General features: G+C 51.2%; 1 protein-coding gene across 1 annotated transcript in view; it reads left to right on the top strand.

Moving 5' to 3' along the window:
• The window catches only part of RABL6 (RAB, member RAS oncogene family like 6), a 67559-nt gene extending 51902 nt beyond the window's left edge, over positions 1–15657 (top strand). The window contains exons 11-15 of the mRNA XM_074608260.1: positions 7761–7976; positions 8653–9001; positions 10876–11047; positions 12837–12886; positions 13510–15657. Of these exons, the coding sequence (XP_074464361.1) occupies positions 7761–7976; positions 8653–9001; positions 10876–11047; positions 12837–12886; positions 13510–13707 (985 nt within the window). The 3' untranslated portion in view covers positions 13708–15657. The remainder of the gene's footprint in view (positions 1–7760; positions 7977–8652; positions 9002–10875; positions 11048–12836; positions 12887–13509) is intronic.
• Positions 15658–16790: the final 1133 nt, after the last annotated feature.

Genomic DNA, 16790 nt, shown 5'->3' with positions numbered 1-16790 from the left:
ATCCAGAGGTGTAGATGTGGTTCTGACCATCACCTGCAATAATTGATTTCCTTCAGGATGCCGGTCACAACCCCGTGATGCCCAGGAGCAACATAAGAGCTCTGTAAGCACCGTCCCTAATCAGCTTCCACTGCAGTCAGTAGGTTGTTGTAGTTGCAACAAAAGCTACTGCTGCAGAAATTTTATCTCTGAAATAAAGAACACAAAAGTGAAACAACTCAAACCTGATGGAGATTTTATTGGTTTTAAAAAATGAAATGCTGGAAGCTGTTTTCCTCTGGCATCTGAACAAAGCCTGAGAACATACTGGAGAGATGCGTTCAGGTCTCCTGAACGTTTTATCTGAGTGCTAAGCTTACGCAGCTTGCAGGCATCTCTTCTGGGTGTGCTGTAACCAAGTGTAAGGTACGAAACTGAAGAGCCATTGAAGATGTGGCAGAAGAGCGGGCTGTGTGTTGAGAATTTGTGACGTCACTTCTCTTACCCAAACAAGAGGGATTGCCTGGCTCTCTGTAAGCAAGAGTCTTGCACTTGGCTCATGTGAGGAACGCCTTAGTGCACAGTGCGTTTCCCCTGTGAAGCAGAGATAGCTACATTCACAGAATCATAGAGTGGCTGAGGCTGGAAGACACCTCTGGAGGTCCAACCTCCCTGCTCAGCCAGCACCACCTGGAGCCGGTTGCCCAGGACCATGTCCGGGTGGCTTTTGAATATCTCCGTGAATTGAGACTCCTCAACCTTTCTGACCTATGCCGGTGCTCAGTCACCCCCACAGTGGAAAAAGCGTTTCCTGATGTTCATAGGGAACCTCCTGTGTTTCAGTTTGTGCCTGTTGCCTCTTGTCCTGTTGTTGGGCAGCACTGAAAGAGCCTGGCACCATCTTCTTTGCGCCCTCCTTCAGGTATTTACATACATTGCTAAGGTCACCCCAAGCCTTCTCTTCTCAAGTGTATTGGGTTTGCGTGGCAAGGTTTTGGTAGCTGGAGGGCTACAGGGGCTTCTGTGAGAAGCTGCTAGAAGTTTCCCCTGTGTCAACAGAGTCAATGCCAGCCGGCTCCAAGATGGACCTGCCACTGGCCAAAGCTGAGCCCATCAGCAACGGTGATAGTGCCTCTGGGATAATATATTTAAGAAGGGGAAAAAAACCTGCAAACCTGTCCAACAGAAGGGAGGAGTAAAAATACGTTGAGAGGAATGACTCTGCAGACCCCCAGGTCAGTGAAGAAGGAGAGGAGGAGGTGCTCCAGGCACTGGAACAAAGATTCTCCTGCAGCCTCTGGTGAAGACCATGGTGAGGCAGGTTGTCCCCCTGCAGCCCATGGAGGTCCATGGTGGAGCAGATATCCACCTGCACCCCATGGAGGACCCCACACCGGAGTAAGGGGATGCATGAAGGAGGAGGCTGTGACCCCCTGGGAAGCCCACGCTGGCGCAGGCTGCTGGCAGGACCCGTGGACCTGTGGAGAGAGGAGGCCACACTGGAGCAGGTTTGCTGGCAGGGCTTGTGATCCCACGGGGGACCCACGCTGGAGCAGGCTGCTCCTGTAAGCACTGCACCCTGCGGAAGGCACCCACGCTGGAGCAGTTTGTGAAGAACTGCAGCCCGTGGGAAGGACTCATGTTGGAGAAGTTTGTGGAGGAGTGTCTCCCGTGGGAGGAACCCCATGCTGGAGCAGGGGAAGAGCATGAGGAGTCTTCCTCCTGAGGAGGAAGAGGCGGCAGAAACAACATGTGATGAACTGACCACAACCCCCGTTCCCCATCCCCCTGTGCCGCTGTGGGGGAGAAGGTAGAGAATTTGGGAGTAAAGTTGAGCCCAGGAGGAAGGGAGGGGTGGGGGGAAGGTGTTTGAAGATTTAGTTTTTATTTTCTCATTATCCGACTGATTTGATTGGTGATAAACTAAATTAATTTTCCCAAAATCAAGTCTGTTTTGCCCATGATGGTAATCGGAGAATGATCTCTCGCTGTCCTTATCTCGACCCACGAGTCTTTTGTTATATTTTGTCTCCCCTGTCTAGCTGAGGAGGGGAGTGATAGAGCATCTTAGGTGGGCATCTGGCATCCAGCCGGGGTCAACCCACCACATCTGGGCTAAGCAGTCCCAGCCCTCATGTGAGAGATGCTCCAGTCACTTCATAGAATCACAGAATGGTTCGGGTTGGAAGGGACCTTAAGATCATCTAGTCCCAACCCCCCTGCCATGGGCAGGGTCACCTCCCACTAGACCTGGTTGCTCAAAGGCCCATCCAGCCTGGCCTTGTCATCTTCATTGCCCTTCATGACCTCTCTCCAGTATACCCATGTCTCTCTTGTACTGGGGAGCGCCCAGACCTGGCCCCAGCACTCCAGGTGTGGCCTCACCAGTGCTGAGCAGAGGGGAAGGATCACCTCCCTCAGCCTGCTGGCAATACTTTGCCTAATGCAGCCCAGGATACCATTAGCCTTCTTTGCGGCAGAGGCACCTTGCTGGCCTATGTTCAACCAGGACCCCCAGACCCTCTTCTGCCAAGCTGCTGTCCAGCTGGGTGGCCCCCAGCATATGTTGGTGCTTGGGGTTGTTCCTCCCCAGCGGCAGGACTTGGCACTTCCCCTTGTTGAGCTTGTGGGGTTCCTGTCAGCCTATTTCTCCAGCCTGACGAGGTCCCTCTGGGTGGCAGCACAACCCTCTGGTGCGTCAGTCACACCTCCCAGTTTGGTGTCATCTGCAGCCTTGTTGAGGGTACACCCTGCCCCACCATCCGGATCATTAACGAAGATGATGAGCATGACTGGGCCCCGTGTTGATCCCTGGAGTGCACCAGTAGTTACTGGCATCCAACTAGACTTCATGCTACTGATCACCACCCTCTGGCCCCGTCCATTCAGCCAGTTTTCAGTCCGCCTCACTGTCTGCTCATCCAGCCTGTACATCAACAGCTTCCCTACGAGGATTTTATTGGAGACAGTGTCAAAGACCTTACTGAAGTCCAGGCACCGCTGCCCTTCCCTCATCTACCAGGCCAGCTATTGCATCATAGACTTTTATCAAGTTGATCGAGCATGACATGCCCTTAGTAAATCTATGCAGGCTGCTCCTGATGATTTTCTTGTCATTCATGTGCCTGGAAATAGTTTGCAGGACTAGCTGCTCCATCACCTTCTCAGGGATCAAGGCGAGGCTGACCGGGCTGTAGTTCTCTGGGTCCTTCTTCTTGCCCTTCTTGAGTGGCATTTGCTTTCCTCTTCAGGTACTTCTCCCAGTCGCCGTGATTGATCAAAGTTTATCAAGAGTGGCCTTGCAATAACATCTGCCAGCTCCCTCAGCACTCGTGGGTGCATTCCATCGGGGCCCATGGACTTACGTATGTCCAGTTTTGCTTTGTCCAGGATCCCTGATCTGATCCTCTTCCACCAAAGGTGCATTTTCCTTCCTCCACATTATCCCCCTGGTCTCTGGGACCTGGGATTCCTGAAGACCGGTCTTGCTAGTGAAGACTGAGCCAAAGGCGGCATTCAGTACTTCAGGCTTTTCCATGGCCTGTGTAACCAGGTCCCCCTTCTCATTGAGCATCGTGCCTGCGTTTTCCCTAGTCTTCCTTTTGTCACCTGTGTACTTTCAGAAGCCCTTCTTCATGTCCTTGACATCCCTGGCCAGATTCAATTCCCTTTGGGCTTTTGCTTTCTGGATTTCATCCCTGGATGCTCAGACGATGTCTCTGTATTCCTCCCAGGTCACCCATCCTTGCATCCATCCCCTGTATGCTTCCTTTTTGTGTTTGAGTTTGTCCAGGAGCTCCTTGTTCATTCATGCAGGCCTCCCAGCATTTTTGCCTGACTTCCTTATGCGTTGGGATGGACCACTGTTGAGCTTGGAGGAGGCAGTCCTTGAATATTAACCAGCTTTCTTGGGCCCTTCTTCCCTCCAGGGCCTTATCTCACAGGACTCTTCCAGCCAAATCTTTGAAGAGGCTCTCCTGAAGTCCACCTTGCTTCTTACCCTCCTCCCTGCCCTCAGGATCCTGAACTCCACCAAGGCTGCCTTTGGCCTTCTTCCCAGTGTGGGGCTTCCTCATTTTTTGTGGGTATGAGGTCCAGCAAGCACCTCTCCTCGTTGACTCCTCTATTGCTTGGAGGAGGAGGTTATCACTAATGCACTCCAGGAACATCCTGGATTGCTTATGTCCTGCTGTCTTGTCCCTCCAGCAGACATGGGGGTGGTCGAAGTCCATGAGGACCAGGGCCTGCAAACATGAGGCTGCTCCTATCTTTTTAGAGAGGGCCTGATCCACTTGTTCTTCCTGGTCAGGCAGCCCGTAGTGGGCACCCACCATAGTGTCACCTTTGCCTGTTATCTCTTGGGTCCTCACAGCAGGCTCCGCATCCCCGCCCAGGCAGAGCTCCACACGCTCCAGCCGCTCTCACGTAGAGGGCTGCTCCTCGGGACGCGGGGAAGGTTGTGCTCTGTTGGAAGCAGGATGTTACGCGGTGTGACTGAACGGCCTCCTGCGCTCAGAGCTCTGTTTGCTTCCCTTTGTAGGAACTTGTTTGCTTTTCTGAGCTTCAGAAAGAGGTGGTGAAGTCTGGTATTTCTTGTCTGTTTTGTTGATGTAGGGAATTCGTGTGGACTTCTCTCATTCCCTACTCCGTAACATCTCTAAACAACAGGGCAAGAGTTGACATGGAGCAGTAATGTTAGGAAAAAACACTTTTTTTTCTTAAGTGCGCTCGCTGTGAGGCCTGAGCTCATGCCTGTGGAACAAGGCTGCTCTTGCCCAAAGATCAGATGGCTGCTGAGACTTCCAGCACTTCCTGACGTCTCGTGGTGTTGCTGTAGCTAAATCCCAGCGCAGATCTACAGAGATTAATGGTGTCCTGGGTTTTATTTAATGGCGTGTTACAGTTCTCTAGCTTGCAATAAAGAGAACTCCCAAAATCAGTTTCTTTACCAGTTAATTAGGAAGGCAGTTCAAGCTCCCAATTTGCTCTTTCAGAACTTAATTTGCTGCTCTTTAGCCTCATACCCTGAGCCAGTGTGTGTGTGACTGCACAGGAGGAGCTCATCTGGCTCCAAATGGGCTCCCCTCTTCCCTCCTGCTGGGTCAGGCTGGCCTAGGTCCATGGGTGGGCTGTACCTAACGGTATTCCCGATCTGTCTTCTCAGCATCACTAGATGTTTATCTTAAACATTGATTAGATTTCCTTGTTCCTTACATCTGAAGGGCTTTGAACTGGTTCTTTGCTTCTCTAGCATCTCTTATTTATATAGCGGTACCCAGCTGTGCGAGACCAAGTGAGGGAAGCTGAGGACACTGTTTGGGTCACACCAGAAGACCCTCATCTCTAGAATATAGTCACGCAGGCTCCTCCTGCAGCACGCGATTCCCTCAGCTTACCTGCTTGGTTAGAGTTTGGGTTTTTCCTCTTTCTCTAGCCCCGAAAGCTGATGTGGCAAGAGGATTCTGCTGGCTGCCCGCGGGGCTGTCTCCACTGGCCACACAGCAGGGCTGGCGGAACGTGGTCAGTCGGGGTTGGAGACCGTGTGCTCAAGTTGCAGCAGGGTTTCTTTCATCACCAGCAGCTGTTCTGCGTACGTACGCGACGGAGGGCTCGCTGAGGAAACCCCGACATGCTCTTTGATCAGTAGCTCAGACGCAGACCTCGGCGAACGTAGTCGGTTTTGGTGGGTACCTGCACCTGTGAACACGTTGGCTCAACACTAACGCAGGCTTGGCAGCACCTCGAGTGTCGGAGAGTGGTGCAACGTGCTTGGTTTTGCATGCTCTGAATTCCTTCCAGCTGGAACCTCAGGACCACAAGCTGATACTAATTTTGCATTGTCAGACCTTGTTTATACTGCAGCAGTGATTTTCCTGACGTGTATTCACTCCATCGCTTTGCTCTTAAGCTGTCGCTCAAGGATTTGTGTGGAAGTTATAGATGGAGGCAGTTTATTCACTGCAAAGGGAGATGACCCACTTTGTGCGGGTGTGTGTACGCACGTGGATGGTCTGTTCAGACTGGGAATGCTTTAAAGGCTCCAAGTCTTGTGTGGTGTGTGGTAGAAGGACGGTGGCAGCAATCTCTGAAGAGTCACTGCTTAATAGAGCAGTGATGTGTTAAAGAAATGCAGTGTCACTACTTCGGAATAATATCCTGCCATTTTTAGGATGCAACTCCATTTTCCTTTCAGCGCGTTTCAAGAGGAAACCCTGCCAGTGCTTCACAGAGCTCAGAAATCGCTCACTTGTAATTCCTCCAGCCTTGGCGGCTGTTTTGGGCACCAGTTTTCTTCTCCTTTATGCGGGACAGGCTGTGTGCCTCCTTTCTGGCTCGGTCTGAGAGCAGCAGTGTTAATGATGAAGGGGCTCTTCAACAGCCTGCCTCTGCCCAGCCGGGAGCTGCGCTGGGAGCCCTGACAGCAGAGGGATCCAGAGCAGAAGCAGCAGGAGGGGCTGGGTGTTGGCCCTGGTTTTAGCGCTCTGACCCAGACAAGCGTTGGTGGTAGTCGCTCTCGGTGTGCTGCACCGGTTGTGGTAAGCGCGGTGATGTCCCGCATGTCACGAATAACTCCGTTATCTGTTGGCAGATGCGTTAATTCTTTAAAACTAACTTTTAAACCAGTAGCTAGGCGTGAGAAGGGCCAGAGTGAGTAGTGCAATCAGCCGGACTGTGTTAGCACCTTGGCATTTCCCATCCCATCAGCACACCGTGCTCCACTGTCTCTTCCAGTGCTGGCCGTGTGCTAGGGACTGGGGAACACCAGTTTCTTCCAGATCAAAGATTTTAGGGTTTTGTGATTCCTTTTGTGCCTCTAAAATCTAATCTGCTTCAAGCCATAATCATTTTTTTATTTGTGTCTGCGTGAAAATGAAGGCTGTGTTTGTACAGTCCGTATCGAGTCATTAATTTACGGTCACTCTTGTGCATGGTAGGTCACCAGGAAGGAACTGGGTATCTGTTGCAGATAAAGCAAACGGAGTGAGGAAAGGTAATGCGAAGGCTCGTCAGCTGAGACTGGGCAAAATATATATATTCCTGACATGAGCAAATCCTTCAGAAAGTATTAAAATCGTTGAGTCCTGGGGACATTCAGACAAGAATCCTCAGCTGGTAATTTCAGCTGCGAAGCTCTCGATCAGGTGCCTCTGAACACATAACTGTGTTAGGTCCAGGGAGGCTGACAGACTCCTAGCTCTAGAAGCGCGTCCTTAGGTTAATTTAATTTGAGGAATGTTAAAGCATGGCTACGGTGTCTGGGTAGCTGCCTGCTTCAGGGAGCACCAGAGAAAGAAAAATAATTCCGGGAAGCTAATAGCTGCAAGTGAATTCCCATAGCAGTGGCACTATAAGATCAGGTTTAATTACAGGATGTGGGGATTAAGGCAGGCAGTTCCCACGGCTTAATTGGCTGAGCCTTGCGCGTTGGACCAGAGATGTTCTGATAGAGCTGAAGCAACAGGCAGCTCTGTAGCACTGAGGCTCACCTTTTCCAGCCACTTATTTTCAGCTTGAGCGGCAGCAGCCACTGTGTGACACATCTTTTGGTGGCCCGTTTTATCGAGGGCTTGTGCCAGCCCCGCAGGGCCAGCCTGGCTGGGGGGGGCCGGCAGCTGGGCAGGGTGGAGGGGGAGGGCTGGCGGGGCAGCTGCAGGGGTGAGGGATGTTGACCCTGAAGCTGGCTGGAAAAGCCAGGCGAGAAGCAGTCGGCTTTCAAGGGGAGGCACGTCCGTCCTAGCACATCCCGGGGGTGCTGGGTCTGATCTCTGTCTATTTTGCAGCGACGGAGAGGCACCCGGCGGGAACCCCATGGTGGCAGGTTTCCAAGATGACCTGGATCTGGATGACAAAATCCCCAGCAGACCTACGCTGGCAGCAGAGCGAGTGCCCAGCAAGAACGTCACCCTCTCCAGTGAGGAGGAAGAGGAAGAGGTGAAGGACTCTAAGGTCCTACTCACACCTGGTGATGGCATCGACACGGAGCAGGAAAAAAAAAGGTACAAAGAACAGCCTGAAGTGTGGGGTCGTGCTGGCAAACTTGGGCCTCTTCTCGGTCCTGCCGCTGACTTCTGCGCGGCCTCTCGGTAATTCTGGTGTCTCTGTCAGGAGGTTCCTTGAGCTGTGAGCTGGCACTCGAGTCACACCTTGAGGTGTGACTGCTTTTTGCAGTGTTTTCTGCTCCACATCTGGGCAGCATGCCTTTGAGCACCGTGCTCCTGTGGTCGCTGGTACGTTTCTGTTTGGGAACGGCCCGGCCTTTTTCTCAAGTTTGAACAAGAAACCGTAACTGAGTGCCTGAACGTCTGTTCATAGCCATGTGAGGACCGAGGAGCCAAGTCTTGTGGTGAAGGGCGTGGAAGTCGTTCACCACACCCTGTGCTGGAGAATGATGAACTGGATCACGTTCTCCCCGTACCACATCCTGTGTGTGATAGTCAGGCGTTGCCCGCCGGCACAGGCACCTGTGCATCAGCATCCGCAGGGACACCAGGGTCATCTTCAGCCTCAGAGCAGTGTGTGTTTGAACACACGTTCCCCTAGGATGAACTGCCTCTCCCGTTGAGATGCTCGTTGCAGCCCTTGAGGCAGGCACAGCTATTAATTGGTGTTTGGGCTTTGCTCCACAGAGTGGGAGTGTGGACAGGCTCTGACAATTTGTTTCTTTCTTCTCAGGTCTTCCAGAAATTCTCTGAAACCCCAGAGTGAAGCAATTTTGACCAAAGCAACTGACCCGAAGCCTCCTGACAGTTTACCTCCACGTTCTGGGTCCGAAAGAAACAGCAGCAGCAAGCTCAACGCGAGCCTGCCAGCTGCTGCTGCCGCCACCCCAGCAGCAGCCCAGGCCCCAAAGACCACTTCCCAAAGCAAAGGACACGCTCTCAAGCAGAAAGTGGTCAAAGAGGAGAAGCCTGAGGAGTCTGACAGTGATCAAGAGGGACCAATAGCTACTCAGATGCTCTCATTTGTTATGGATGACCCAGACTTCGAAAGTGAGGATTCTGACAGCCAGAAGAAGAAAATGGTAAATAACACGCAGGAATCGCTGTGCGCTGCTGCGAAGCTGAGCTTGAAGTGTTGAGGCATCTCACTAAGCAGAGCTTTCATCTGCTCTCCCATCTCGCGGCGGCAGTCGCAGCAAGTCAGGTGCTAAGCAACCTGAAGAGATTGATAGAAGCACAAACCCACCAGTGCTCTGGCTGTTGAAGCCACACAGCAAGAAGGCTTGTGTTTATGGGTTCTAATGTGCTGTTTATTCTCAGTAAGTCCAAAGCGTGGTCAGTCCAGCAGTGTGGAAGGTATAAAATACAAAGCTAACGGTTTTTCACCCAAAGTTTAACATGTCAAAGTGTGTGCATGCCGGAGAGAGAGAACAAGGGAGCTTCCTGCGGTCAATACAGCAGTCAAAAGGCCATAACAAAATTTGCTTGGCAAACTCGTTACTGAAGTAGGGAAATCTGCCGGAGAAAGCCTTTCCGGTACGGCCTGGTCAGCCGGGATGTCTCTGTGACACGGAACACCGGGGCAGTTGCGCAGTGCTGTCTGCGGGTGTCTGCTCGGAGACACGGCGCAGCGGGATCCCCTCTGCACCCATCCTGTGTTCAACGTGCAGACAACACAAGTGTCTTCTCTGGGCTGGTAGGAGCTTGCTGCTGTGGCTTGAGATATCCCTGATTTCGGTGATCCGTGCTCACAGCGAGCAGAGCGATCTCTAGAAACTGCTCTCCGTGGTTTGGGATGGGCAGTTGTTGTTCAGGGGGACTCCTGGTGTCTTGGTTAGCTGGCGTTCAGGAGTGTTTCATTGTTTGCATCATTCCAGAATCCTGCAGAAAGGACGGTTGTCCCAGTTTTTTTGACCTTGCCTGTGTGTCGTGCTGTTTATTAAGGAATTTTCCATTCGTTTGGCAGTTTCAGTACCTGCCTTTCCTGGCAGTTTAATATGGAAGCAAAAGTATTTGCAGCAAGTTTGTTTCTCTTTAGCACGCGATGATGAGAAACAGGATTTGTGAGGGAGCTGGCCATTGCGACAGCGTCAGGGAGATGCCCCACAACTTGTACATGCTTTTCAAGTCCAAGGTTTGTGGGTTTTTCCAAGGTTTGTGGGTTTTTCCAAGGCAGAGCAGGAAAAACACCACCATTAGCGAGGAGGAGGGGGCATTGCCTGGGTCAGCAGCAGAGCGAGGCCGTGTTTGGTCGGCACGGAGGATAGAAAGAAGGAGTGGCTAACGAATTCTGAAGAGGATCAGTTGGCAGATGTCAGAAGATCATTAAACTTCATTTCCCTTCCCATCATGCAGAGAAAAAGGATTTTGGGGTGATAAGCAGTCTCTGCAGCGTCCTGGTTTTTAGCCCACATTGAAGGGGCAAATTTGCCCTGGGAGCACATTCCCTTTTGACTTGACGAAGGGAATTATTCTGCGAACACAGGCCGCTTCCTCGGCCCTGCTGCACCTTGCCTCCGGTCTGCGAGACCCCACGGAGCTGCACAGGGGAAAGGTTTTGTCGGTCAGGTCTGGAGGTGAGTTTTCAGCCTACTGGATTTGATTTTCCCCAAACGAGAGGTGCCTCTCTAGGGCGGTTAGAGGCTGATGCTGTCGAGCTAACACAGTGGAAGGTCTTATTTAATCCCTTCATATCAGAAATTTGATTTTGGTAGCACAGATTTTATGTTATGAGAGCACACTTTCCAGTACCAATGCTACCGAGACATTTTACCGAGGCAAGAAATAGATAGAGCTTATAAGATCAAGGGCATTGATTTCCAGGCAATAACGGCTCGGTTCAGCTGTGACTGCCTTCCCTCCTCCCCCGGTGCTGACATCTGACGTCTGTGTATACAAAACGCGCCTAGAGATTTTGGTTGAAAGATTGGTCTGTGTTGTCTGTTCTTGTCTCCAGGATGAATTCCCGGTCCGGGAAGATCTTTCTGAAATATCTGATGACGATACCTCGTTGGCAAAGCCACCCCAGCCTGTGAAATCAACAGTCCACTCCTTTAAAGTGAAAAATGACGCAGATCTCTTTGGTTTGGGTTTGGAAGAAACTGCTCCCAAGGAGAGCAGTGAGGAAGGTAAAGGTCACACCTTGTTTCCACTCTTGCTGATTTTGTTTGTCAGGCATCTGTTCTTTCCAAAATGGTCCCAGGGTGTTAGCAAACCAGTTTGCACTAAATAAAATACCCCGTAACTTCGTGCAGTGCCCTGTGTGACTCTTTAATGTGGTTTAACATAGCACAAATAACTTTCTTCAAGTTTTTCCCCGTGGGGACGGGGGAAACTGGGCTCGTCTGTGGCTTCAGCCGTGTATTATTTCTGTCGCTGCTGGAAGCAGGAGCGCGTCTTTCACAAGCTGCTTCTGCATAAGGCTTCCTGCTTAGCCTTGCCTGCCTGGGAAGTGGTGCTCAGCCTTGCAGTGTCCACCCCCTCAAGAATTTGGATCAGTTTGAGCAAAATGCTCTGACATACCCTGCCAATTTGCTCTTCTATTTTGGGGAAAGGTGGGGTTGGGTTCTGATCCCAACCTAAGCATTCCTCAGGCTTTTTTTTTTTTTATTTTTTTTTTATTCCCATCCCTTCAGGGAACAAATCTTACTCGCGCAAATAATTTCTGCTGCCTTGGCATTACTGCAAAGCAACTTCCTATAGATCTGCCCCTGATGTCACCACGAAAGATGAGAAGTAAAAGATTTAAGGAGAGAAAAAGCTGTAAGCAGCACCAGAGGGAGATCTCTTTGAATAGCTATTCCGAAAGCGTAAGCAAGGTGTCACAGCCTGCAATGGCTTCATCAGCTTGTCGCTTTGAGCTGCTGAACAGCACAGCTTGAAATAGCTAGAAGTGCATCTGCAGAGGCCCAGGTCAATACTTTAACTTCAGTTTAGCATCTTTAATAATTCAATGTGGGTTTCTCCTATCTCCTCTTTCTGGGATAAATATAAAAATGTGTTTTGATAGTCAGCTGGAGCTTGACCAGCAATTAGACTTCTCCTTGGCTGGAGAAGTATTGACAGATCAACCGAGGAAAAGAATGCGTAGGTAAGGCTGGCAATCAAATACCACACGTGGAACGTGGTGCAGTTACAAACCCTCCTGTGAAACAGCCGAGTAGATATTCTTCTGTTCAAGGAGTTCTTGCGCAAGGCAGTGGACGTTCAGCACAGTCTAATTAGCAGCCAAGTCATCAACCGCAATAACCTGGGACAAATGGTTTGACGGTGATGGACTCTGGGACTCACTCGATACTGTGAAAGTAGCCACCTGTGGCTACAGGAGCAGGGCGACAGCACTGACGCTTTGGCCTCATGGGGATATAATTTCTGTGCACAGTGTGAAGAGCGGTGAGTGTTGGCCTGCTAGGGTGCTCCCATCTGCTGGCACCGGCTCCGGAATGGGCCTTCCGTTACCGGCTCGACTCACAGAAGCGCAGACGGTGCCTGCTGGGAGTTCTGTCTGCCTTCAAGTATTTAGTCAGAGGGAAGTTGTTCCCAGAAGCTCATTCTAGTTCTGGAAATAATAATCTGGTGCCCAGTTTGGCCTTTGGACCAGTTTGTAGAGCTGGTCTGTGTACTTAGCAGCTGTGACGCAGTGAACAACCAGGTCAGCGTTTGTAACACAGAATAACGTACATAATACGATGCTTGTAATTAAACTAGGTGTATCTGGTTAAATTAGGGTGTGACTGCAGGGGGTTATGTTGGTTTCTGAAGGGGCACAGCTTGTCCTGAGGACTCGGGATTGCCTTTGCACGTGGCTCCAGGATGGAGCATTTTGTTCTCAGGAATCGGGGTAGGGCAGAATTGCATCTCTTACAGTTTAAATTGATTAAAAACAATGTTCGGGTTTTTTCTTTTTTGTTTGAACAGATAAACAAGCTTCTAAGGAGAAAAAGAAGAAGAAAAAGAAAAGCAAAGAGGTACTATTTAATTCCTCAGAGCTGACTTGCCGTATTACCTGCCAGCCAAGGAGAGGGGTGGTCTTCTACAGCATGCTCTGTGTACCTGGTGGGCTCCCCCCCGTTCTCCCATCCTACAGCCGGGGCTCTGCCACCCAGGCTCTGCAGACCCTTCCCCTCCGGCAGCTTAAAAGCCAGCTTTCAGAACAGCCGAACTGCGAAAAGGCAGTGTGTGAGTTTGTGAAATACAGGATTAAATAGAGCGGTGCATCTCTGCTGGGCCGAGTCTGTTGATGGCACCGTGACTTCGTCCAGGCAGAGGGGTGTCCCTGGCAGACCTGATCTCAGAGGCAGCGAGGGAAGTCTGCAGGAGGCTCTGTCTTTGACATTTCTGCCTGTCCAATACTGGGGTATTGTCGGGCACAAACTGCCTGACAGACCACTGCTACGTATAAACCAGATGGTCTTGCTTCTCTTCTGTCCAAACGCGCAGAAGGGTCTTCTGGAATGAACTCCGAGCCAGCCTTGGTAGTGGATGCTTCAGCCTTAGTCAGGTTCCCGTCAGAGCCAAGTTTCGAGGTGATATATGCTGGGTTATTGGCTTGCTCAGAGGATTTACTAATCCACATTTTCTCATTTTGCAGGAAGAGGAGAAGTCTGTGAAAAAGAAGAGCAAACACAAGAAGAGCAAAGAGAAGGAGGAGAGCAAAGAGGAGAAAAAGAAAAAGAAAAAGAAGAGCAAGGAGAAAAACAGTGAGATAGATGAACTTGAGGCTTTTCTTGGAGGAGGAGGAGCCAGCACGAGCAAGCCGCGAGGAGGTGGGGACTATGAGGAGCTGTAGGCTGGCTGCATGTACGCGCAGTGGACTCTTCTGTCGTGGCTGTCTCCATCTTTTCTTACGAGTCACACCAGACCGGGTGCAGATGTGTAAAGCTTTGGCCATTTGCCGTATATTCTCTCAAAACAGAGCCGGCAAAACAAAAAGCTTTACATCTGCGTGTGCTGTTCTGGTGCGTTCGTTACGCAAAGAAAATCCAGCTGAGATGTACTTGAGTGTAAGGGGAAGGTTCAGGGCGCAGTTCCCAGGCCCCCTTCCAGGCTGGTGGTTTTTCGCCTTCCAGAGATGCCCCGTCAGTCGCCGGCAGGGTGTGGGAGGCGAAGGGGACCTGCCTCCTGCTCCGCCCCTGCCATATTCCACTCCTGCACACCTGAAATTCCTGTCTTGTTAAGAGGAGTGCAACAAAACATGCCGCATGAACGCATCGTGCTCGCCTGTCTCAAGTCTTTAACTTTTTATCCTTCCTATATTTTTAATGAGAAAGGTGGTATTGGCCATTGCTCCACCCAGCAGTTGATGAGCTTTAAATGAAGCAGATCATGCTATGGTACAGCTCTCTGTAACAGCAGCTGCAGGGCCAGGAGAGAGAGTGCGTGTGATTTTGGAGTCCTTTGAACAGGACCTTTCTGCACAGCAGCTTAATTAGCACTCACTGGTGCTGCTGTTGGAATTCATAAAGCCCCATTGATTTCCGTGGCCCCAGTGTCTCAGACACTACACGTAAGCTGCTATGCAGTTTGGGAAAACAATGCAAAGTGCAAAGCTAACCTGAAAAAGAGAGAAAAATCCGTGCTTTTCTGCATTTCCCACCCTTGAATTTGCATATACTAGAATCCCCTCCCTTCGGTACCTCTCAGGGACATGACTCTCATGTGGAAATGAAGATATCCAGAGCTTCAGAACTGTCTCCAGGGAAGTGTTAGCATGGCAAGGCATTTGCTTCTCAGGCATTTTACAGTCACGCTGTAAAACATGGGCTGCCTCTCTGCGCTGAGGGGGACGACCACTGTAGCTCAGACAGCGTCCTTCCTGCTCCAGCTTCTGTCCGTACCGCAGCTGCGTGTCCTGGGCCGAGCCTCCCAGCAGCCAACGGGCTGCCCTTCCCTGCCCAAGTGGAGAGCCTCCTCCTGCCCCATGAGTTTGGGAAGCCTTTTAATTTTTGCTTTGAACGTGGACCCACGGATTGGTGCCTGCTCAGCAGCTTTGGTTGCCATCGGATGGGTGCTACAGGCCAGCCCTTTGCACTCGCTGCGTCTGAGGGAGCAGCCCCTGTGTTTGGTGGAGCTTGTTAGTTCTCCATACCCCCTTCTGGTTTGGTTCTGGTGTCCCTTTGGCAGCTCAGACGGTGAAGCTCCCTCAAGGATCTGTGCATTACATTCCCCTGTTGCTTGCAGGTTGATTTGAGGTTTGGTTTTGTTCTCCCTCTCCCCTTTTTGTTGTAAAATGTCAACCATGAAATCCAAACTGGGGTTTCCCTCTACAACCCTATAAAGCAAGGTGTTCTTTTGAGCCGTTATTCACTCCAGAGTTGTCTAGAACCGCAGGCAGTTCCCTGCTCCGTTTTTCTTTTTCTTTCCCCCGGACCCCAAAATACACTTGTAACTGTTGCCCTATAAAACAAACTGGTTTTTTTGCTGCATGAGCAGTATGTTGTTCGGGTCTGTTTGCCATTAGCATTTGCCTACTTCTCTGAGCATTTACTACATTTCATGTGACACTGGAGGGAAATTGCATGGGACAGTTCAAACTTTGCACGTCTGAGGAGGCGAAAGTGGCTTGGGACGCGACCGGTGTGAGGCTTCTCTCGCGAGAAGGCAGGCAGGTGTTGGAGCTTCGGCTGGCTGCCTTCCTGAAAGCGCTTCTGTTCTGTGAAGATCTTGGGTCATGTTCCATTTTTTGCATCGAAAAAACCTGGTACAATTCATTCTGACTATAAAGCTCTGTTGTACAACTGCCTCTGCACATCTTCTTCTCCACCGCAAGCGTGTCCGCCTGGGCTCGGGAGCTGCATGTCACTCCGGGGCTGTTCCGCAGGAGGGCATCGTCCCGCTTGCCCCTTCCTTGTGCTGCTGCGTTCTTACGCTTCGTGGATCGGGGCACTAAATTAAAAATTGTTCACCTAAAAAAAGGAAAAAAAAAAAAAAAAAGTTGAACGTAAAAACCATGAGTTCTTTCCCCAGAACGGAGGTCTGTCCTGAGAGAGCTGTTCCACGCAGCGTAAGGGAGGCAGCGTTTTCATTCAGCTCTGCTTCCTCGCGAGCGCAGCCCGTGGCTAGCAGAAGGCCATACGGGCGGCGGGTCCCCTGGAAACACTGATGTTGGCATTGGTTTGTCTTTCACCTGGGCCAGATTTGACCGCCGTGGGAGCCTTTACACTCCCTGCGGCTCGTGTTCCTTGTCAGTGCAAGGAGCTGAGACAAAAAACAAGCCGAGATGAGTCATTGTGTTCCAAAATACTCCTTTAAAAGAGAAAAGCAGATGCGGGAGCTCTCTTTACTTACCCTGGAGCCCCGGGAGGGTGTGTGGCGTGTTTTGGCTTTGGCAGCAGGGCCAGAGAAATCCCACCCGGTGGGTGAAGTGGGAGCATGGAAGGGAAGAGCAGGAAAAAGGCGCTTTTTAGAGCTAGACTTCTCCATTTTTCAGGGAGTACTGAACTGGTCGGGGCCGCAGCACGAGGTGTAATCCAGCGCTGGCAAGGGTGAGCGAGGGGGGAAAGAAATAGACCTTGTCTGAGCCGGGCTCTCCCATGCCCAGCCTTTCAAATAGGCTAAATATAAAAAGCGCGTGTACAAGGTCTCGCGGTCGGTTTAGAGCAGCAGGAGGGAGAAGTGCAAATTTGTCGCTGCGTTTGTACCTGCCAGCGCGGCCAAGGGAGCCCTGTCCTCAGGGGCTGCTGCTGGAGGCACATGCTCCCCTGCCTTGGGATCTGCAGGGCCCACAGCCATGGTGCGGTTGCGTCTTGGCTCCCGCTGGGCCAGCTTGAAGCCGGAGCGTATATGATAAGTCATGAGAGGTAACGCCGAGGTCCCCTGTTCCCGCCTGCTGCGTCTTCCCGCCGGGATCGCTCGGCTGCTGGCCAGCCTCCG

This window comes from Larus michahellis, chromosome 15 (assembly GCF_964199755.1).
Source record: "Larus michahellis chromosome 15, bLarMic1.1, whole genome shotgun sequence".
NCBI classification, from domain to species: domain Eukaryota; kingdom Metazoa; phylum Chordata; class Aves; order Charadriiformes; family Laridae; genus Larus; species Larus michahellis.
The sequence above is the reverse complement of the archived record's forward strand: the minus strand, read 5'-3'. Positions and strand labels throughout refer to the sequence as shown.